Genomic DNA, 23,989 nt, shown 5'->3' with positions numbered 1-23,989 from the left:
ACTCCGCCGGGGACGCCGTGAGCGAAGCCGACCGCGGAGGAAATCCCCCCCAGAGTGGACCTGACTGACGCTGGTGCTCGACTTACCGTCCACAGAAGCCCGCTTGGGAAGAATGGTAATGGCTCCCTCCGCCACCCTTTCCTGGCCGACGACGGGGGAGATCTTGGACCCCCAGCTGTCGGATCCCACCCACAGGAAGTGGCCCGTTTGGTTGTTGCGCTTGGCCGCGTCCAAAACGCGCCTGTCCGACCGACCAAAAGGTTGAGAAACAAGCGCATGTGAGTCGGCGCGCCCGGACGGTCGAAAAGTCGCCGTTTACCGTATGTCGTCCTCATTAGCGAACATAATGATGGCCCTGGCGTTGGAGGTCTCCAACAGGCGTCTAATGATCTTGTCAAACTCCCCCGGCTTCGGCTCCCTTGGAATCTTCAAGGACTGCGCGATACAAACACCACCTGGGACCAAAGGAGGGAACGGGTTTGATTTCACGCTTGAGCAGCCGTACGGCGTTATAAGATAAGAAAACCTGGATTTGTCCCGTAATGGAGATGTTTGCGATCTCCAGCAGCAAAATTGAAGCGGTGAAAGGAGCAAAAGAAAACTAAGTATCGTATTGGCTCAAATATAAGACGGTCCTGATTATAAGACAGTCCAGACTCAAATTTGAGGGAGGGTCTGTCCGTCATCGCTTTTTTGTTTAGCTAGCATCCTCCTGTTGCCCACCTCCTCTAGAGTGTCCAAGGGGCAGCCCGGGGACAGAGCTGGCCCCTTCTGACCAATCGATCCAATCTCGGTCTGTCATTAAGACGCTGCCTGACCAGCACACTCTGCCATCATGGATGGCCGAAGCCACCACAGAGTTCAATTTTATCGGGAAAAAAATAATCTTGAAAGATGCTCTCTCCGATTCAGAAAGCAGTTTATGAAAGATGAAAATATATCGTGCTTCAAAACCCGTGCGGGCTTCTTGATCAACCAGGTCACGGTAATCCGCAAGGGGGGAATCATGGCAACTGAATTTTTTTTCTTGCTTGCTGAAGATGTTTTCACCCTTTTTTCCCCCCAAAAAAGCCGCTTCAGTGGTAAATTTCAAGCGAGCGGCGAAAACCTCGCCCCCCCCATCCCCCACCCCCTCCCATTCCCCGCCACGACAACAACAAGACTGAACGCATTAGTCGACACGTCACACCGAAGCCGTTTTATTAGCTCCCTTTTATTGCATCATTAACCCGGCTCAAGGTGCGCGTTCGCGGCGGATTACGTCTTTGTGGCGCGCCGAGCGTGCCAGACGCTCACCCTGAGCACAATGTAGAAATCCCTCCGCAGTCTTTCCGCCTTTGTCTGCCCGTGCCGGCGAACTAGGCCGTTTTTTTATCGCGCACACTGCCGCCATACGTGCAAATATTTATACTCGAAAGCCCTCCGCGGGATCATCGCGAATGGCGACGGTGCGCGCAGGCGCCGATGACTAAAAGTAAATACTACTTTCCATATACTTTCTCAAGGATAATGGCCGACTTGACCTGCACTGTTGGTATTCATGGGCTCGTATTGCTTAAAAAAAATTTGGGTGGGAGGGAGCATCAGTGCGTTCTCGCCGCGTCACCCTCGGAGCGGTTTCGAAAGTGATTAAGCCACAGTTTGTTTGACTCGAATCATCAGTAACTGTCTTGACTCCAACCCCCCCTCCCCCCGCGCATCAAATTAAGTCGCAGGCGGGAGTGCCAAAAGTGCGTCGCGATCCGACGGCGTTCATCCTCAAGCATTCATCATCGTTGGCCGAGACGGGAAGTTTTATTGGAGAAAAATCGACTCGTCTACCCTCGCGCGGCGAACGGGAAATAAAAAGGGCAATCAGTAACGCGACCTTCAAATGAGAACGCGGAACAGGCGTTATTCAACGGTACAAAAACAACAGTTTTGTGTTTTTTTGTACTGTTGCTTCAAAGGAAGCTTGTTTTTCATGATATGAAAGGATTCGTCTCCTAGCCCCCCCCCCCAAAAAAAAGTCTTTAGAACTGATTTTAGCGCATTACGTTGATGATAAACGTTTTGTTTTCCCGAGCAGCAAATTGCTGATGACTGTCTGCGAGGAGGCGCGTCAGTCACAAAAGTTTGTGGGAAGAATCAAACGCGGCGGAGCGATTGTTTGGAACTTAGCGCTACAAATTCAGCTAGCCGCTGAAATTAGCGCAAGGTGGATGGAGTGAGGTTTGTGAGTTTCTGTAAAACGTTTTAACAATTCGATCAATAAAATCAATAACCGCATAAGAGCCATTTTGCTAGCGCATGCTAGCCGGCTAATTGAATCATTTGGACTCGGCGTCCATTGAGTTTATCGTAAATAAACCGAAATCTTTAGCGCGCGCGCGTGCTAGCTACACGTCTGTGCGCGTTGGGATGTCAGAGGCAGAATTTTGTATCCGTTCCCCCTCCCCAGACCAAAAAAAAAACTCTCCGACTGTGGTTAACTCGATTGTGCTTGGCGCTAAATGCTATGGTGCCACAATTTGAGAAATATAACGAACGCCGTTTGCGGGTTGAAGCTAGCCGCGCTGCTCGCTTGATGCTTTCTCCGTTGCTAGCGGCGCTGCGGCGTGGGGCATTAGCAATCAATGCTTCATCTGACGGGGGGTGGGCGGGGTGGGGGTGTCTGTGCGCTTCTCCGAGGCGCAAGTTGACATCCATTCCAGTTGTAGCGCACCGGCCGACGAAAAATTCAGTTTGTTTGCGGATTACGGATTTGCGGCAAACGTGTTCTGCTTGGAACCGCCGCCCACGGAAATGTACATGCGTTAATTAAAATATGACTGAGCAGATAGCGGCCCGGTTGCCCGGAGAGAACTTGTCAAACGAAGATAAGCGCAAAGCCCAAACAGACCCGAGGTGAAGACGCATTTGTGGCTGGGTGAGAATATGAAGTCTGAATATAAGAACGAAAAGTGCCCGTCGGGGGTTCAACTCGGCTCGTACGTTCAAAGGCACTTTTTTTTTTCAGTCGATCAAAAACTAACAGGGGGGGATGGATCTCGTGAATACGTTGCGTCGACAAAATGTAGCCCGTTGGCGAAGGGGCGGGCGGGCCGGGCGAGGTCACCCGACGACGAGACTGAATCGTCTTCGCGCGTTCCGATCCAATCAGTGGCGAGAATCCCACAGGATTCCCTTTAGCCGGACGGCGGGCTCGGGCGGGACGGGACGGGATTGGGTTTGGGGGGCAGTCTTGAAATGAAGGGATGAGTGGAAGAGGAGGCAACAGGAGAAGATGAAAACTGAGGCGAGGTGAGGGGGGGAGGAGATAAGCAAAGGGATGATGGGATGTCAGAGCACAGATAAGAAGCGCAAGGTCAACGTTAAGCTGGGAGATCACAAAGCGAGAATGTGTCCCCTAGCCGCCTCCGCCACGCCAAGATTTTTCGTTCCTTTTTGCCAGGCATCGCTTGAACGGCCTTCTTCTCTCACACGCGCCTTCAATCCGGCATCAGACATCCAATTACCGCCTGAACCCGAGACTCGGGCCATATGCCCGCGACGAGTATGTGCAGCGCGATGAAGGCGTTGAAGCCGTTTGTGGTCAAACAAGCTGGCCGGCGGCGCTCCCCGACGAAGGCGCCCGAGCGGAACGGTTTTGGAGGAGCGTTCGACGAGAGACAGAAACGATTTTTTTGGGGGGGGGGCGGGGGTTGTATCCTGGTTTGGTTATGGAGCGGCAGGTTTGCGGCAGATGCAAGGCGGGGTCGGCACAAAGCCGTTGCACTTCCGTAATAAATCGGGATTGATTTGTCTTACCGGCCTAATACACACACACACACACACACACACACACACACACACACACACACACACATACACGTATACCCGCACACGTCAGCCGCCATCTTATCCCCCTCAAATCAGTAACCCGGCAACACACAAAGAGCCAATGGCTGCCCGTCAATTGTGCATCAGCAAGTCACGCCGCCGCCCGTACGTGACAATTACGCCGTTTGCCGAATAAGTCGCTCTCTCGCTCGGGGAGGATTAAATATTCAAAAGGCCCCGTCGCCCGATAAAGTCGACGCAGAGCGCTCCGTACGATATATCCAGCCGCTAATTCGTTTCCATTTGAAATTTCCCCGTGAATGGAATGTCCGTGTGACACGACGCCGTGGTTGAATGGCAACGACCAAACGACTTATTGTCGTCGCTAGCGTCGGCGTGAGCCAAGAGAATGCTTGAATGGATTCGAATACATTATGCGCTGTGCGTGCGTGTGTTGGTGTGCGTCCAGCGTGGCTCGCAACACCTGGTACAGATGGCGGGAGAGCGGAGGGTGGAGGGTTGGGGGAGGGGGGGCGGGGTGCTATGCTAATGCGGCAACGCGGTTACCTTACATGGGTGAGGATTGTTAGAAAATTATTAAGAACATGACCTATTTCTACGATCGCAACTGCTTTGTATTGCAGAAGACGCATTGTTGCAGTTCGGACATGCAGGGAGGTGAAAGTTCGGAAGATAAGGGGTCTTTGATTGACAGGTGAGCAGACACGCCCACTGCATTTAACCCTTTCACGGACAGCGGTTACTCCGGTGGACAGCTTATCATGTTTTCAGGTGACAGGGTGCGTAAAAGGGTGAACAATACTGGGCTGAGGACAAAGCCTTGTGGTACTCCATGGCTTTTTTTTTTTTTTTTCAAAATTTGGCAGGGATGCGATCACACTGCGGCGTGTCAAATTTTCAGGTCACTTATTTTCACTCGACGGGGGACTTTCCAATTCAAAGGGGGCATCTTTCTTCAGCGTCGATATAAAGAAGGCCTAACTCCAGCTCCCGTCGATGCGCTGCCGCTTTGGCAAAGCTCCTGCATAGATTGAAAGTGATCAATACGCCTCGCGCACAAAGTATTCTACAGGTATTGACCGGGCGGGGCCAAAGGTCTGCTTCCTGCTGTCACGCTGCATATCTTCAACCGAGAGCTTCGGCGCCGACCCGCGGACCTCGCGGCACTCGCGAAATGACACACAAAGGTTGCCGCCGCCTCTGCTGCCGTTTGCGCTTTCGCTGCCCTGAGCGCGGCGGAGCCCCGGAAGAGCACTCAAGTCGGGTTGAGTCACGCTCGAAATGATGGAGCCGCCGTAAGTGGATGTGGCACGATGGCGATTTTGGAGCTCGCCCAGCCCAGGTCAACGTGCAGCGCGCCGCACGGAAAGAGGCCCCTTCATTTTCATAACGGGGATGGCGCTGCCAGCGGTGCCATAATGGAGACTCGGTCGAGAAGTCAAGTTGATGAAACCCTTTGTTTTGCACGGCGAGCTCAGCGCCAGGTCGGGCTATTATGCAATCAGGCGCAATAACAATCAGCGCAAATGTCACAGTGGATGTCGACTCGCAAAGATGGGTTTTCTCTAACTTTTATACCTCCTTGCTGTGATGCTAAAAATGCTTTCAGAGACTGTACGCAAACGGACAGACCAGAGGCAACGCAGTCATGTATTATTTATCCTCCACGTAGAATGACTATTAAGTGCCGCGCTGACGAGTTTAGAGGAGTTGAGACATCTCACTGACCCATATATCAATTTGTAATTCGCTGCGCCTGGACATGCATTTTTTTTCTTTCAATTCTATTCACGTGAGTCTTTGCTTCCTGTGGTTTTGCAGCTTCAAACTGCTGCGGCGGCAGCGGCACATCCGAAAGCCGTCAAAAAGTTGGAGGAGTTTGTGAGAAGCCAGAAGGATTTTTAATGGAGCCCGTCGGCTCCATTAAAGAACATCAAGTGTGATTTGTCTCTCTCCCGGATGCTCTTTGACCCAGTAATCCAGGAAGTATGCCTCTAATCTGCTCCTCAGCGGGCCGCCCCGAGGTGGCTCGGGGACAATCAAGTGTCCACAAAACGCCGTGATGCGAAAAGGGTGTCGGGTCCGCGGCCATCGATTCTGTTCTCTGCGGTTATCTTTCCTCTCAAGTACACGCACGTCTGCCTCCGAACGCGTTCCATCGGCGTCCAAAATATCCCCCACCCCCGTCCCGCCTCCAGCTCCACTTCACCCCTTCATTTATTTCTGTTTGACGTGTTCGAGTGCGTTAAATGACGCTGGCGAACCACTAAACGTGCAGCTGGCCTTTCCGCGGCGTATTCTTTGAATGCGGTCGTCATCAAATTGCCACCTGACAGCGCTCGGAACGAGTACAACAAACTTGCGATGGAGGAGTGGAAAAGGCGGGCAAAGTATTTGGACAATCTTGTGGAAGTGGAATACCGTATTTTCGCTGCAGCGGGTGCGAAAGCGCTATTTCAATACGGCTACATTTTATTGCATTCACGTTAGCGTAGCTCCATCTGGTGGATGAAGAACGCAAGCGCAGCAACAAGTGCGGCTTCTCTTCTGCGTGCCATTTATTCGAACATTCAAGCCGTCTGTGTCAATAACTAACCGCACATTATTGATTCTAGCCACATAAAAAAAAATGTAAACATCCAAATGTAGTGTCGCGCAATCGGCCTAATGGGTGGAGAAAAACCAAAAACAAGGGTCACGTATTTCAGACACTTATCTGTCAATGTACCCCCCCCCCCCCAAAAAAAAAGGCTTGGCGCACGTCCTATGACTGGGTAGGCCTCGAAGGGCGTTTCCTTGGAGGCTAATGTTCGATTAACATGACATTAAGAGCAAGGCCGGCGCATGACAGCTCGGCACGGCCGGCGCGTCAACTGTTTTCTCTTTCAATTACGACGATGACAGAACGTCGGCGTGTAGCCAAGTACGGAGCCTTCAAGCGGAGAACTGTCTGACGGAGCGTCCGCAGCGGATTGCTTTGCCCGTCGCTTTGAACGCACCCCGCTTCCATTTTTTTTTAAATCATAAATCGCCCCACCGGACAGAGAACGATTCACACCCGTTTGTGATCCGTTTTGCACTTGTCATCGTACGACGACGCAGGTAAAAGAAAATCCAATTTAGATGCAAAACCAACAAAATCGACCTTTGGCGAGCGGGCGCGCTCCTTTCTCGATCGGCTCGTAACGACTTAAAAAAAAAAAAAGTAATCAGCTCAGACTGTTTATTTATTCGGCTTCCGACTCGGCGGACTGCAGATGTATGGAAGCGCAGCCTGACGTCAGCTAACGGGACAAAATAAAGGAAAACAAGTTTTTTGGTCCAAAACACGAAAAAACAAGAATTCAAATAACAAAACAAATGCGAGCATAACGTGCAGGAGCAGCGCCTTCACTTCCTCCCTAACGGAAGGTTGAAGGACGACGGCACCAAAGAACTACCGAAGGTGCAGTCCACTGGCGACAAATGAACGCGGGTTTCCGCGCTTAAAACTCGGCGGAAGGCGGCCAAGACTATACGCGGCATCGATCCGACTAATTTGGCGCTCAAACCGAGTCACCTGAGGTTATTTCCATCGAATAGACAAATTCCACACGCCGACAACGCCGCTTGACTCAAAAAAAACTCTAGAAGCTATTGACGTGCCGCGTAATTACAGACTTGATGGTTGCCCTTTTCGCTGGTATTAGCGTTCGACCTGAGGATCGCTTAGCGCCAACTATTTCATTATTTTTTTTTTCCCCTTTTCTGAACATTTTCAAGTCGACTTTAGAGAACGAACCGTGGATGGAATGTTCGCCGCCGTTCGCAAGTGCCAATCAATTTCGGCCGGGACCGCGGTTGAGCGATCGTCTGCGAATGCAACGTGTGATCGCGGCTTCACGCGCGAGGAGACAAGCGATGGACGCAGAGAAATGAAGGCGGAGAAAAACAGTTCGCTCCGTATTTACACGCACGCACAGACACAGGTGACTGCCAGGCGGCGGGTCAGGTGGAATTAATTCATCTAAAAAGAAAACGGGCCCGGTTCATCTCCGTGGGGTGCTCAGGTTGCACATGAAGGCAACGAGTAGCAACGCAGCACATTCAAACCGCTTGTGTAATCCATCACAGGGTTGGGGGGGGGGGGGGGTTAGAGTTTGTAGCTCCCTAACAACACATTGTGAGCTCCCTAGCAACAACTTGTGCATTATAGATCAATTGCTTGTGTTTTTTTTAAAACTTCTTTACACAGAGAAGAGTTGGCTGGCTTTTCCACGGCATGACAACGAGGTGCTCTAAAGCGGTCACGGTTCACACACTGGCTGTCATGTACGATTTCCATTTTTCCACGGCGAACCATCTTTCTCTGCCTGCTGCCTTCCGCCGAGCGCGTGCATTCGGAGCTGACAACGAGGCTCTCTAACGCGGCCAATGCAGCAAGAAACACTGGTCCACACCAATTATTATTATTATTATTATTTTGTTGCTTTTCTACCTTTCTCTTAGTGGCGTGCAGACACTCATGGCCAACAACGAGGCACTCTAAAGGTTTTGGGAGATGCAGGCGTAGCAAGCTGGTGAATTGCAACTTGCAATTGCGCCAGGCAAAACGCTGAAGGCGCTCAAATTTTTTGATATTTTTGATACGCTCCCTCCCCACCCCACTTGAAATGAAAACTAAAAATCACTCCGACATAGTTCTCAGACGTTTTTTTGTCAATTATCTCCCATATGCCACCAGTCACAGGAAATAAGTCTGGACCCATCGCGGCGGAAGGGCGACTTTGACTACCTCTGCACCTCATTAGGCGACAGGCCAGCCATTCAACGGAATCCCCACGGAATCAATATAAGTTGATCAGAAAGTCATTCTGAGCCTTATTGGCAGCCTGGCCGAGCACACGATGGGCTCGGCGTGGATCAATGTCCCCCCCCCCCCCACACCTGAACCTCAAGACCCAAAGCTGCTGCTGCAAACAAAGCCCATATTTTCTCCCAGGCGAGCACCTGCTCCCATCCACTTTTGTCGACACCTTTTCAATAAATGGATCTGTTACCCAATCGGGTATCGAGATTTCCTCACACATTTTCCGCTCCCATGCGCCCCCCCCCCCCCTCCCCGTAAGAAAGGGAAACTTTTTCTTGCGTCTCTACTTCGGGTGTCCCTCGGGCGGCTCTTATTGCTTGTAACCAGCTGGGTAGCTGTAGGGCAGTAAATAAAGTCAGGGGTAGGGGTGAAGTGGGGTGGAGGTGAGGGGGGGGGCTGTGAAATGGAGGTGGAAGAGTGGAGGTAGAATTGACAGATATTGTAAAAGACACGAGATTCATTAAACATTCACAGTGAGCATTGGAGAACCCTGCAGGCTGGCAGTAAAAGAGTGCGCGGGGATTAAAGATGGAAAGAGAGGAGGAGAGACGGCAGGCAAGGTTTTGGGGAGGCGTGTAGGTAGGGGGGAGAGACGGGGGCGGGGCGGGGGGGGCTGAAGATGCAAGAAGAAGCAAATAACGTGGGGGAGGAATAGAAATGGGTAGCGATTAGAAATTGGTGGAGCCGAGTAAGGATGACGGCGGCGGTGGAGATGAATCACAGTGATTTTGTGCCGGGTGGCAAAATGCGGCAGGCGGCGAGAGCGCCGCGCTGAGCGACGACGCCCGACGAGGACGAGGACGGAGTGACAGTGAAGAGGAGAGCAAAAGAAGCGATGAAACAACTGAAGGGACAAAGTGGCGACGCCGGAGGGAAAGACTTGACTGTTGTGGTGCCATTAAAAGCCAGCTGGATGCCACTGACGACCCCCCCCCCCTCCCCTGCAACCCCCTACACGACACACCTCTTGAAAACATACTCACGTACGATGTGGGTATTTGCGCTCCCGCACTTGGAGCAGAGGACATGAACGTTTACAAGCCACTCGTGCATCCGTACGGGGGGGGGGGGGCGCTTTCGCAAACTAATTTCACAGGATTGCACGGCCAAAGCGGCGCTTGGCAAAACTACTCCATTTTTTTTCAACTTGAATGCTCTTGAACTGTAGAAAGGGGACTCGGTGAGCCGCAGCGATAACGGTGGTTCTTCGCAGGGGATAAAGAATACGCTCTCGCGAGGTGGATTATATTGTGACAAACGTAGCGTTTGTGAACCGAGTCGAGTTCAAGCCAATCTGCCAGGTCGGGGTAATTAAGCGTGAAGCAATTGGTTCAAAAGTCCCCCCCCCCCTCCCCTCACCCTGCCCCCATCCCCCAACATCCCAAGTGAACATGTCTAGGTCTTAATCAAGACTTGCCGTGGCTTCTGGAGCCTCTTTCAATCCCCTCAAAAGGCATCCAATGTACGACGACAAAGAAACTCCGGCCACGGCGGAACTCATCCTTGGCTCATTTATTTGAAATGACTTATTGATTCGTCGCTTCGGGAGATAGCAAGATGTGAGATAAGTGTGCTTCTTAAGCATTATGAATGCCGCTTTCAAAGGATCCCGGGCAGACAATCGCTATCTCGGAGGATAATTTGCTTTAATGAGATACAGATACGATTCGAAATGTCCTTGTATTTCGTCTCCATTGCAGCCTGCGGGAGGCGGTGGGGGTGGGGGGGGTGGGGGTGGGGGTGTGATGAAATTCAGCGGGCCCTTCAAATCATTTTACAACCTCGCTTCATCTCCTTTTTGCATTGCACCCCCCCTTTTTTTAATCTTTACATCTGCATTTCTGACACTTTTAAACTCCACCTTGTCACCGCCGTGTAATCCGCCCTCCTTCCGTGCTTCATCTTCCCTGCCGCATCGGCCCTTATTCCCGCACGCCGCTCCCTTCACCTCGCGTGTCGCCACCCGTCCTCCCCGCAGCTGCTGCGCCTCCGCATCCACCCCCCCACCGCCCCCCCCGGCCCCCCCCCCGCATCACTTCGCATGCCAACTCGAGGCCGGGGTCCAGTAAAAAATTATGAGGCAGATCCATAACAGCGATCAAAGCTAACAAGGGAAAGACACGGCGCAGCCGTTTTTGTTTTTTAAATTTCATTTTTGGGATTGTAAATAAACATGAGCCGCAAAGTCAGGATTTGGAAGCGCTACTTAATAGTTAAGCCTTCCCACTGCCTAATGGCAGCCACTTTTAAGAATTTCGGCATATTTTTGGGTTCCAATAGCCGTCGCTTAAAAGGTGACAACCACCACGCAGATGCTAATCATTGCTAACGTAGCCATTAGCTTCAAGCTAGGTCACGTTTGTGTTCGCAAGTTGACGTAAAATGTCGAGGAGTAGATGGGTGATGATTCAGAGGATCAAGTTCTGCATCTTGTACCTCGCAAAGCAAAAAAAAAAAAAAAAAAAAGGGGGTGGGGGTGGGCGGATTGTACAGCTTGAATCATCGGCTGCTGAAGCGAGGCGACACAAAGAAGCTATAAAGCAGGACACAAAAGGCCTCAACGATATTTACAGCACTCTAAACAGAAATGTTTGCTTGGAGAGGGACAAGAAGTTGGAGCGTCATGCCTCTTCTCCAACACAATTTTTTTTTTTTGCCTTTTATGCGTCAAGAAATGAATGGAACAGAATAAAAGCCTGAATACGAGTTTTAGCAAGGGGAGGGTGGGGCTTATCCCCGCATAACAACCGCTTCACGCCAACCCCCCCCCCCCCCCCCCCCGCAACCTCTGCATCAAAGTGCCTTTTTTTCCCTCGCCGGACTCCCGTATCATCTCCACACCCCCCCACCGGCCGTGACAGGACGGCTGCGAAGCCTCGGCTCCGACACCAGCGGGATTTTCCGGGTCCCTCTGGAGTGTGTGCTCGAGCGCTTCTTTCACCGGTGCAATTTCAATTTCAAACGCGGCGCAGCCGAGCGTTATTGGCAGAGCATCAAAAGCCCCCGGCCCGCTTTGCATTTCCTCCTTTTCTCAACCCCTGCGCCCTTCTTCACCCCACTACCCCGCCCCACAATGCAGTCGAGTGGGACGGAACACACAGAGCACAAAAAATACAAATAAAAAAAAAGAGTCTTCATCACAGGTTTGTTGAAACGTCATGACGGTGTGCAAAGCGCCGCAACAGGTGAAGTGAAACGAACCCCCCCCCCCCCCCCCCCCCAGGCAGAGAGAGGCCTGGAATGTTACCATGGCGATTTATGGAAGGTGCTCTGACCGCACCATGACGATTTATAGAAGGTGCTCTGACCGCACCTTACAGGTCGAATCGTGCTCTGGGTGAAACGTGTTGGTCATGTGACCAAGGCGTCACACCGGTTTGCAAATCCGGGCGCTTCGATGGCGCAGAGGCCCAGTTGCCATCGGCGCGAGATTAATTTTTGTCCCGAGGCGCTGAATCAAAACTGTACCGCCGCGCACCCGAGAACCCTCGTCGATCAATACGTTCGTGTAAACAAGGCCACAAGGTCAACAAGGAGTCATCGCTGAGGCTAAGTTGGCAGCTCGCGAGTTAGCTTCGGATAAAATCAAGGCGAGGTTCATAAAATGCGGACTTTTCGGAATTCCCAGATTTTGCCACCGCAGATGAGTCCACGGAACACCGATCAACCGATAAATCGCGAGTTTCACCTTGCGTCGCGTTCGGGGGCGAATCCTGTACCGGCTGAATTCTGACAGCAAAAAAGTGGAATGAACACCGTACACGTTTCTTCCTACTGACGATAATCTTCCCTTTCGTGGGTGACCTTCAACATAGACGCGCTTGGCGAGACATCAAACAAAGGTCGCAGCATTATCAACAGCATCTTTTTAGCTTGCGCCGTTTTGATCCCCCCCGCTTGCGCTCGATATAAATCCACCCGTCGGTTGTCGGCCTCGCCTGATCCTCATCATCCCCTTTATTTTTTTTCCCCCACTCGCTACTTAACGGCTTCATCGCTTCGTCAGTTTGGTTTCCAAATGCCGGTGCCAAACCCTCGTGGGGTGTTTAGAGTTTAGTCGGTTTCTCTCGCCGCGCAACGATCTCTCAATTTGCACGTACAGAGATCATCAACTTCGCTCTTGATGTCACCCCCCCCCCCCCCACCCCCTCCCCATGCGATGGAGACCCCGCGATCGGTTAATATCGGGCGAGCGGGCGGAAAACGCGCAAGAATCCGGCCGAGAAGGTCGTCGATGACGCTGAACAATGCTAACGCATCCGACAACCAATCGACGGTTTCGGAGGAGGAGACGATCTTCAAGCTAAAAAGTTTAGCAATACGCTAAACTTTATAAATCTGGAAAATCCATGGAGAGCTAGGGGCTAGGGGCCCGTCTCGGGCGGACCCAACGCCAGTTAATTGCGGGGCAGGGGTGAAGCATTTCCAAAACAAAACTGCGCAAATTGCGATCGGTCGTCGGAAGGTTTGCTAGGGGCCACGACGATCCTCCTCAGATCAGGTTCAACAGTTTTTGACGAGTCCGCAACTGCGGAATGACCCGGAGTCGTCACTGCAGCGCTTTTGACATTTATTAACCCCTCAGCGGCGGTCCAGTAGTCCAGTGGTTAGCACGTGGGCTTCACAGTGCAGAGGTACCGGGTTCGATTCCAGCTCCGGCCTCCCTGTGTGGAGTTTGCATGTTCTCCCCGGGCCGGCGTGGGTTTTCTCCGGGTGCTCCGGTTTCCTCCCACATTCCAAAAACATGCATGGCAGGCTGATTGAACACTCTAAATTGTCCCTAGGTGTGAGTGTGAGTGCGAATGGTTGTTCGTTTCTGTGTGCCCTGCGATTGGCTGGCAACCGAATCAGGGTCCCCCCCGCCTGCTGCCCGAAGACAGCTGGGATAGGCTCCAGCACCCCCCGCGACCCTAGTGAGGATCAAGCGGCTCGAAAGATGAATGAATGAATGAATGAATGAATAACCCCTCAGCAATGTATGTAGCGATGATAACAGTAGGGTGGGTGACGAGAAGGGAATGGGCGGGGGGGGGGGGGGGGTTATATGGATGGAGAAAATAAAATAATAAACTGAGCACCTGCTGCTCTCGTGAATGCCCCAAAAACATCTGCACGCGATAAATGTACTCAAGCGCGCTGAAAATTTCCCTGCCAGCTTGTTGTGTTTTTCGCCTATCCGCCGGAAACAAAAGCGTGCGGTGAAAATAAAGAGGGGGGTGGGGAGGGGGGGGGGGCGAGGAACATACGCGGCGCATTCAAAAAGCGCGCACACAAACAGGCGTTTGTTGGCTGGTAATTAAGTCCATGAAAGGACAAAACATAAGCCGCGATTGGCTGAAAGCGGAATCGTGCCGGCAAGACGCGGAGCCGCAGCGGGGCTTTTCAACCGACAATAACGCGCGCGCGCTTATTAATGACGACGCGCACGCAAACAAAAACATTTCAGTCAAAATAAAGACGTGCTAACGGATTAGCTTCCATTCAGGAATACCTGTTACACAATGACGGCATTCTTTCATTTCAATTTCCTGACGGGACTCGGATCATTCGTGGGATCTCCTACGCGCCCCCGCGCAGTTTCCACCGACGAGCCAATTATGAGGCTGACGGGCGGCTGCTGGCAATTAAGCCATTATTAACAGGCCAGGTCTGACAAGATGAATAGGCGCGCGGGTGTGCGCGCGGGTGTGCGTGCAGAGTTGATATGGAGTGAGGAGAGGGGGGGGTGAGGTCCAATTAATCCAACCTGCATGCTTTTACACTGTCGAGGCACATGACAAGCTTTTAATCGGGTGCGAATTTCATTATTGCATTCCCCCCCCGCCCCCCCAGGAGCGCTGAGGAATGCAGAAATGTTACCCGCGCGAACGCAACAACAACCACACCTTTCCTTACCCGACGCCTGCAAAAACCCCCAGTGACGTCCGAAGCCTCGATGATGTATCGAAAGCAATTCGAAAGCCTCATCTGATTCTGTTATCATCCAAATAAAAACAACAACGTCCCCCCCCCCTTACCCCCCCCCCCCCAAAAAAAAAACATGGATGCAATCCACGCTCATGCTATAAGAATGATTTAAGGGTGCGGCTTCACGCCCGAGCGTTAATAACGCGGCCGTGCGCGCGGATATTACAACGTTTAATCAGATCAATAAAATGTTTGCGTCGGATGCAAATGCCCCCGCGGTGCCGACCGGGAAGCATTTTCTAGCGTCTGACTTATTTATTGAGCTTCGTTTAGGGCCATAGACGGATTGGCGGCGCTCCAGCACCCGATCCAATTAAGTCATCTTCCATTTTGTCACCTCGAGAAGCGAATCCGCGGCTTCGGATCGTCGAGACCTTGAGAAGCCCCGCCCCCCTTGCGTTTGATCCGATCAAACCGGATGCTCTGGGCGCACGGGAGCGAGGTATAAGTGCCAACCCGAGACACCACGGATGGCGCGAGGGTAAAAAAAAATGGAGCAGGCTGGGTGGGAACGGCGAAAACTTGCGAGGACAAGTGAGAGCGTGAAAAGGAGCAGGTGTTGCGATGTCTTTTTCGGTCATTACTCGTGGGAACGGGCGGCCGTGCCATTTATAGGCTGGGGCGCACCTGGAGTTGCCAGTGGGAGAGAGCCAGCATGAGCCAACGCGCTCTTCGGGAAGCATACGATGAGATTTGCAGGCCGGCGATACTCTTAAACGAGAGGACATCTGCTTTGCTCTGATTGATACAAATTGAAAGGATCCAATTTTTAGTCGAGTATCCAGAGCAACCATGAGTTGCTCTGGATACACGCTCTGGGAGCCCGCGTTCCGTCCGGGGTTTCTTCTCATGACGAGGTTTTTTTTCCTTGCCGGGCGTGGCAAGTACGAGTATGGCCGTTGTGGATAAAGAATCAATTAAATAAAATGATTTTGATATGGATTACAAAACGCCAGACCAAACTAATCAAAAGAAGTTTCGGCGCGGCTTCATGTTCGGGTGTACAAAGCGCAGTTGCCGGCGCAGGTTTCACAAGGTCGGACGGTGGGAAAAGGTTGGGATGCGCCGCGGATCGATACAATGACGCAAATCTGGCTGTCAGTCAAGGAGGAGGGGGGGGGGGCTCATTTGGCTCCGGCCTGCGCTGAGGGTCTAATTTCAACTTAAAGTTAAGTCAATAGCTAAGCTCACTTTGATGGCGCGCTAGCCAGGGAAAACGTTAATGCCGTTTCGGTTCCCGGCGGGCTCGCTGAGCGTCGATGTAAAGACGGTCCAGTGGAGTGGACGCTTTGCGCCAGATACCCGCGGGGGGGTTGCTTTGAATGAAATCAAATCTGCGCGGTAAACAGAAAGAGAGCTAAGCTAGGTTAGCCTCGCAAATTAGCTTTGACCGAGAGCTGGTCAAACATGGCCGCCGCTTGGTCTCAGTGAAGCGCTTCATTGACAAGACAAAGTCAAAGACAATACGGAAAGTAATTCGGAAAAAGTAAACGGGAAGGCGTTAGCACGGCTAGCTAGCGCGAGCATGGATACTGAATACAGTGGAAACTGAGCAGTATCGTTGAGCTGGATTTTTGAACTGTGCTGACCCCGAGTCGTGACTCGCCTCAACATAACTCGCGCGGCTGCGGGAAAACACTCGAAAGCTGGCCCCACTTGAGCCGGGGAGTCGAGTGTGTTGTCATTTGCGGCGCGTGCCGACAAATTACATTTGTATTCTCCTGGAAGGGCAACATGACTTCTTTTGCTCCATTTATAGTCTAACAAGCACCTGTAATTGACTGCGGGGCTCGTCTGTCTCCACCGATGGTAAACAGCGAGAGGAAGCGCGGCAGCGGCGGCGCTGACGAGATTTCTCTTCGCCACGAAACACGGCTCATCTTTCCTGACGCATTCCCGGTCGCCCTCCTTCCCCTTCCCCCTCCATTTCTCCATCCCAAATTTGTTTGGGTGAGGAAAATAAGCCAGGCAGCCCGCCAGTGTGTAAAACGCACAGCGTTGGACACCAAACGCCTACCAGGGTCCGGTTAATAGATCAGGCAAGGCGCCATTTTGTATGCCGGGCCTGCCCGGGTGATTAATGAGGCCGGCGGCGCTAGCCGCACGTGACCGCTGCAATGCGCATTCGAGTCGGCTTCTGTTGGCAACTTTTGAGACGCGGCGTGGCGGAGAGAATTAGCAACTGCACAGATCCAAAAAAATAAACAAAAAATAATAATCAAAGGAACGACGACCGATGTGAAATCTTAGCCCGTCTATGACGTTTCCCATTTTGTGTTAGCATTAAGCTAGCAATTGTCAAATTGTAAATTTATAGATAGACCAAGGGCGGCCCGGTAGTCTAGTGGTTAGCACGTCGGCTTCACAGTGCAGAGGTACCGGGTTCGATTCCAGCTTCGGCCTCCCTGTGGGGAGTTTGCATGTTCTCCCCGGGCCTGCGTGGGTTTTCTCCGGGTGCTCCGGTTTCCTCCCACATTCCAAAAACATGCATGGCAGGCTGATTGGACGCTCTAAATTGTCCCTAGGTGTGAGTGTGAGCGTGGATGGTTGTTCGTTTCTGTGTGCCCTGTTTTAGCTGGCAACCGATTCAGGGTGTCCCCCGCCTCCTGCCCGAAGACGGCTGGGATAGGCTCCAGCACCCCCGCGACCCTAGTGAGGATCAAGCGGTTTGGAGAATGGATGGATGGATGGATAGACCAAACAGACGTGCTTTTCATATTTCCTACCTATCTAGCAGTTGACCGGGAGCGAACCAAATTTCAAAGCTGCGATCGGGGTGTGATGCTAACCAGCCCACAATAGAAAAATGCTACGCCGCGCATACGCACGTCGCAGGTCGTAACTGCGTGAAAATGGCCCAATTTGTCTCTGCAGGGGGCCATCCGACAACATCGTCGCGCTGCTGGGATTTGCGGCACGCGTGGCGCCGGCGTGTGCACTTTGGCACACGCGAGGTGTTGACTGAACGAATGAGCAAATACCCGAAACGGGCAGGCGGCAAGCCAGCGGAAACAAACGAAGCAAACATCCCGCGTCCCAACTGACGAGCGTGTTTGTGCAGGACTCCTGTCAGGAATTGAGACGACGTTTGGAGTCCATTTCGAGACGACACATCGAATGCACAGTATAGTATATATCCTACACGGTTATTAATGCCTGCCAGGAGCCACTTTTAGCAACTACAACGCAATCATTTAAAAAAAATGTCTCTTTATAAGCACTCGATATCTAAGTTAATAAAAAAAATACAGTAAAAATAACTGTTTTGTTGTCCGTCTGTGTTGCGCCACCTTTGCTTTTCAAATTTCTGCAGCAGAAAGGGTTCCAAACGCCGCGACGCTATTCGTTAGCTCCGCGAAGGCGCAACCTTCTTTGTTTTCGGTTTATTTTGACAGCAAACGTCAAGTCCGTCGCTCGTGATCATAATTTGACCAAATGGAACGTCTTCGACCAAATGGAACGTCTTCGAGCAGCTTGCGCTCATCTACTGAGGTTCCGCTGTGAAGTTGTTTCTTCTTCTTCCCCGGCACCTCGTTCAAACTTAATGCGCTCGTTTGCTATTAAACCAGATGGCAATGATAATCAAACGCAAACACGCTTTGCTAAAAGTTCTACAATCAACGTAGAGAGTTTTTTTTTTTTTTATCTTAGAGTTGTACAAAGTCGGCGCTGAAACTCTTTGGAAGAGTTGAGAGAGCTTCACAACTGGCCCACCTCCAAACGTTCATCATTGGCAGCAGCAATATATAAATATACTGTATATCTCTTCAATTATTATTATTATTATTTTTTTTTAAAGCCTCGAGAAGTCAGATCAGCGGCAGACTTGAAGAGAATTCCCAAAAGTCCTTGCAAGGCGCGACATAAAGAACTAAAAATCACAGTCGACTTATTCAATTTAACAGGCCGCCTCGGCGCGATCCCGCCGACGCCAGTCGCTAAAAGCCAATACAAAGCCGCAAATGGGATCTCGTTCTTCTTCGTTGGTGGGAGGGGGGTGTGGGGGCGCTCCACGGGAAATAACCCAATTGACAACTTGTCAAAACCAAGTATGGATCCGTCCTTGCGAGCCGTGTGGGAAAACCATGAGGGGCCCCGGCACAAGAACCGCTCGAAAGCGCCGCTTAAAGTGGAAACGGGTACATATTCCGGAGGTCGTCTGCGAAAGACGGATTTTCTGCGATCGGAAAGGACCGACTCGTAAAAAAACGAGCGACGTCGCATCATTCTCGCCATAAATTTCAGCTGTTCAAAGCCGTTTTCGACAAGACCCTCGTCTCCAATGCCGATAGTCAGCTGACTGTCGTTTGCTCGGCGCTCCTCTCGTATTTTCTACCGAATAAGTGCCAAGGCCTCGAGCGGAACAGGACCGTCCTGTTCCTGTTACTTTCGAGCTTGATCTTGTTTCCCCCTAATTACTTTCAACTCGAGAAAGGACCCAAATGAGACGGGGCTCCGGAGGCACTGCTGGTAGCGATAGTGCCACGGTGTTACAAATTAAGCTGAGATGCTTCACGGTGTATAGGGCTTGTTTTTTTGGGGGGGGGTCGGGGGGGTGCGGAGCTTCTCTGGCGGCATCTGACCGCAGCGTGGGTGGGAGAAGAAGAAGAAAGTCGGTCGGAAGCAACGATGAATAGTCCAACTACTGGCCTAAACTTTTTTCTCCTCCTGCACCCGCTGTGCCCCCGCCCCCACCCCCACACACACACACACTTTTGCCTGCGTTACCATGGCAACGCCACAGCCAGATCTCTACGTTCAACGAACTACTAAGTACATTATTTGTGATGGGACGAGGTGAGAAATCATAGCATGCGTAACCTGCCCCCCCCCACCCCCCGTTTTACCCGCGGCCATTTCCGTTTTGGGCACTTTGGACGGTCGAATCGATCAAGACGTACACTGCCAGCCTGCAAGTCGTGCAGAAAAGTTACCATCGGTGAGCCGCAGAAACTTTTGACGGCGGGCGCCCAAAGTCGCTTGCGGCAGCAAACTTGGAGCCGCGGATAACGCTCCCGAGGTGCTGGATGCGTACGAGGGGGGGGGGGGGGGTGATGATGCATTTGTCAAAAAAAAAAAAAAAGAAATAAATAATAGGAATTCAGTCAAGACTACGCGAGACGAATGAGGTCGCAAACGTAATGAAAAAGAACAAAAGAGACGAAAAGGAAGTGGGGGTGGGGGTGGATGGGGGGGGGGGTAGAGGACAATTTCCCCTTTGAATAATAACAGATACGCCGCAGGAAGAAAAATGGGTGGCAAGGCAACTTTCAAATCAGTTGATGTGAATAAATCACGCAAGCCGGTGTCAACGTTTTGGGGATAAGAAGCGTCGGGATGTTGCGCGCGACCGCCGTCATTTGTCAGGCGGAATGGCGGAGCGCCATAATTGGCTCTTTGGCGCCGCCGCTGCCGCCAACATCCATTTGAGAGGGAGGAGCAAGACTCTGATGCTCGTATTTTCGTATTTTTTAGCCACAACATGCGATCTGATGAGTGGTCGCAACCCATTTGGCGATTAGTCAACGCCCGTGTTACGGTTTCGGTCGAATTCGGTCGAATTTCCAGAGCTTCGCCCTCACGGTGAATAATTCGCAGCCGGACGAGATGGACGTCGAGATATCGATCCCTCGTCGCCCACCTCGCCCTTTGCGGCTTTTCTCCGACATGGCTCGTTGTTAGCGTAACAACGCAATCGCTCCGACGGAGTTGTAATCCCGGCCCGGCCCCTCGGGCTAATCAGCCTCTTGCCAAGCCCGCCATCCATCAGCCGCGGCCTGTCGGCGCAGGGGTGCGCGTGAGCAATCTTTGGCGGGGAAAGACGATATGAGCTGGTGTCTATGGGAACGCGCCCATGCGCTCATGGCCGGTTGATTTATTAGCAGCAGGACTGGGGTGTAAACCTCGACAAATGGGAGCCTTACACGGGGCGGAGGGGGGGGTGATCCATTTCGCCAGATATAGACGCACCACCGTCAACAAATGGACGCTCACGTGCAAAACAACCACCCGGGAAACGAGGGATTCATCAGTTCGGATTAGAGCCACGCGTCAACGGATTCAGACCGCGAACCCACCAGACCAACGATCCATCCGCGCAAGGACTAGCGTGGCGCACCTCTTCGTTTCGGACTTTGACGGATTTGTGGTTGATTTATTCGAAATTTACGCGAGTACAACGTTAAATACTTCACTAAAGTACCACAGAACTCAAGTCTTAACTCATGCTGCCTTTTTAAGACCATACGCGCTAGCCCGCTAGCGCGAATGCTACCGTATTGTTTAAGCTAGCGCACGTTTCACAATGCCTGCCTCCAACCATGCAGCGCGTGTTACGTACGTGTTAAAATACAGAAAGTTCAGGCTGCCTTTTTAAGACCATACGCGCTAGCCCGCTAGCGCGAATGCTACCGTATCGTTTAAGCTAGCGCACGTTTCACAATGCCTGCCTCCAACCATGCAGCGCGTGTTACGTACGTGTTAAAATACAGAAAGTTCAGGCTGCCTTTTTAAGACCATACGCGCTAGCCCGCTAGCGCGAATGCTACCGTATCGTTTAAGCTAGCGCACGTTTCACAATGCCTGCCTCCAACCATGCAGCGCGTGTTACGTACGTGTTAAAATACAGAAAGTTCAGGCTGCCTTTTTAAGACCATACGCGCTAGCCCGCTAGCGCGAATGCTACCGTATCGTTTAAGCTAGCGCACGTTTCACAATGCCTGCCTCCAACCATGCAGCGCGTGTTACGTATGTGCTAAAATACAGAAAGATCAACCGGTGCGTCGTACGCTCGTGAAAATATGGGAACAAGAATTTTATTTTTCTTCTGGCTAGCAAAGGAAACCGCTTCGCCCACGGCTAACCAATGATCACTTCGCCGAGAACAAAATCAACTCAGTGACTCAGAGGGGAATTCTGCTCGGTCATCATATCCGAGCAAGCTGATTGAAATCGGCCGTTTGGGCGAGATGGGATGAAATTCGCAGAAGCGCCGAGCTAATAACGACCGTCTTTTAATGTCCTGCGGAGACGGGCAATGCCATCCACAGAGGGTCCGTTAGCTCCTAATGGATATTGTCGGTGTCATCCAGCTGGGAGAGAGCGACCAGAAGGCCGGCATCACCTCCATTCGAATAGAATCGTCCGTGTTAATGACCTCCGGATCACGGTTTGGTTCCCAATGAATCGCACGAGGGGCCGTTTCGACAGGCCGAAGGCTACTTCGGACTCGTTCGCCGCAGATGAGAGGAAAAAAAATAGAATAAAAATGCGCCTTTTGAAAGAAGAGAAGTGTCAAGGATGAGCCGAGCGTGAGCAAAGTGCGTGGGCCTTCTTTTGTACGAGCATTCCAAAGACGGATTCACCTTGAGATGAATACCAAGGCCTCCTTAATTAGTTACGCGCGGTTGAGTTGACGCTAGCAACAAACACCCACTCGCTCAAACCCCCCCCGTAAGCGTGTCCGTAGCGCGTGACTCAGCATGCGCAGCCGACGGAAAGGCGAACGTTTTCTAATGACGCTAATGAAGGACATGAAGCGATGGGTAGCTAAAGTGACCCTCGGGGACAACGTTGCGTCCGAGAGCATTTGCACATCCTCGAGAATGAAACGTGTGGCGGGATGAATTTCGTCAAAGCACTCGTGATCAAGGCGCCGAAATGTACAGAATCAAACGTATTTCAGATCCGAGGTTGGCAAGCTAGCTAAATCTGTTCCGTCGCCAGCAACATTTTCCCAGTTCGAAAAAAAACTGACCGTATTTTGCGCATGATAAGGCACGGCTTAACGCATTCCGTTATCGCAAAAGTCAATCTAATACGACGCACCTAATCAATATTCAATCAATATTCCGATTTCTTGGACGTCATATTTTAAACGTTCCGGTAAGCGCTTTGTTAGAGCCGCGGCTGTTGTGAAAGCCTGAAATAAATCAAGCTGTATCGTATTGTATTGTATTGTATTTCTCTTAGCGTAGCTCCATCTAGTGGATGCATAACGCAAACGCAGCCGCTATTGTAGCTTTTATTCTACGCGCCTTAAAACGCGGTGCGTCGTACATCTGAAAACATTTCTAACGTGGCCATTTTTTAATTGGAGGTGCGCCTTATACTCCAAAGCGCCTTACAATACGGTAATTAAAGACCATAGGGAGCAAATCGGTATTTTTGGGCTCGATTTTTTTTTTTTTTGCAAAAGAAACAACACGATTGGTCAACAGACAAAAGGTGCTCTGACCTGAATTTTGGCAGGTGGTGCGCAGGTGTGTTTTCCCAGCACCCAGTTCAAAAGATATTTACAGACAGGCCGGGCCAGACGCACGCTTTCACAGACCTTGAGGGTAAGGTGACATCTCCGATCGGCCCATTAGTCGCAGTGTGCGGTTGGGGGGGCTGGAGGGGGGGGGGGCGAGGGTGAGAAGACATCCCCCTGAAGTACCGACGACCTTGTCCTCGGGATTTTTCAATTACAAGACACTTCTTGATCTGAAATGTCTGTATTATCCGCGCGACATGAATCAAAAACTGCCTCTCGAGTCAAAGATTTGCTTCATCTCACTCCCTTGAAGAAAAAAAATAATAATTAATTGTGACAGAGAGTGGGGGGGTGGGGGGGTCTGCGGCCCAAAAAGCCAAAAGAGGAGAAGCTCTTGCAAGTTTGGCAGATGAGTTCGGAGCCCCGAGAGCGAATGAAATGAATAAATGATTCATTACGTTCTTGTTTTTTTTTTTGGGGGGGGGGGGGGGTTGGGGGGGTCTCGCCGATGACAGTTGGCCTTCGCCAGAGCCACAAGTGCGAGGTTTCTTCGGGGCCCAAAAAGTTGGTCTATGTGGGTCACGCATGATTTAGGCGAGAATCGTTCCGCGGCTTGCTTTAAAAGCGTTTCCGTTATTCGAAGCACATTTTAGCGTTCCGTCTACTTGACGCTGCGTAGCCAAGGTACGGCGGTGCGCATACATCAATTTCCACAGGAAAAAGAGGGGGCCGCTTCAAAGCTATTAGAGCCCCCCCCCCCCTCCACACCTCCGTCTTTCGGTGAGCAATAAAATCTGTCGGCAACACGGCGGAAAAGCTGCGCTCGACCGCGGATTTGAACTCGCCGGCCGGAGATAAAGCCCTCCTGTTCCGTTCATGCAATCCGACCGCATATCACAGACGACGGGGGAGGGGGGGGGGGGTGAAATATCACCACTTTGAAGTGCAACGCGACACGATGTCGGGAGAGCGACGCAACCGCCCGTCGGAACGGGACGCAAAAGCGCCGCCGATGGCGTCTTCGATGGACAAGCGCCTCGGAAGAAATAATGGTGCGTTTTCTCAGAGTCTCACATGGAGTTTTTTATCGCGGGGGG

The 23,989-nt window shown here is 51.7% G+C and overlaps 1 protein-coding gene across 2 annotated transcripts in view; it reads right to left on the bottom strand.

Annotated features, from left to right (window-relative positions):
* grm8a (glutamate receptor, metabotropic 8a) overlaps window positions 1-23,989 on the bottom strand; it is a 95,554-nt gene that overhangs the window by 21,774 nt on the left and 49,791 nt on the right. For both annotated transcript variants that reach the window (XM_052056115.1, XM_052056116.1), the window contains exons 4-5: window positions 320-455; window positions 87-241 (exon numbers count right to left, since the gene is read on the bottom strand). In XM_052056115.1, the coding sequence (XP_051912075.1) occupies window positions 87-241; window positions 320-455 (291 nt within the window). The remainder of the gene's footprint in view (window positions 1-86; window positions 242-319; window positions 456-23,989) is intronic.

Source organism: Hippocampus zosterae, chromosome 21 (assembly GCF_025434085.1).
Source record: "Hippocampus zosterae strain Florida chromosome 21, ASM2543408v3, whole genome shotgun sequence".
In the NCBI taxonomy this organism is placed as follows: Eukaryota; Metazoa; Chordata; class Actinopteri; order Syngnathiformes; family Syngnathidae; genus Hippocampus; species Hippocampus zosterae.
The sequence above is the reverse complement of the archived record's forward strand: the minus strand, read 5'-3'. Positions and strand labels throughout refer to the sequence as shown.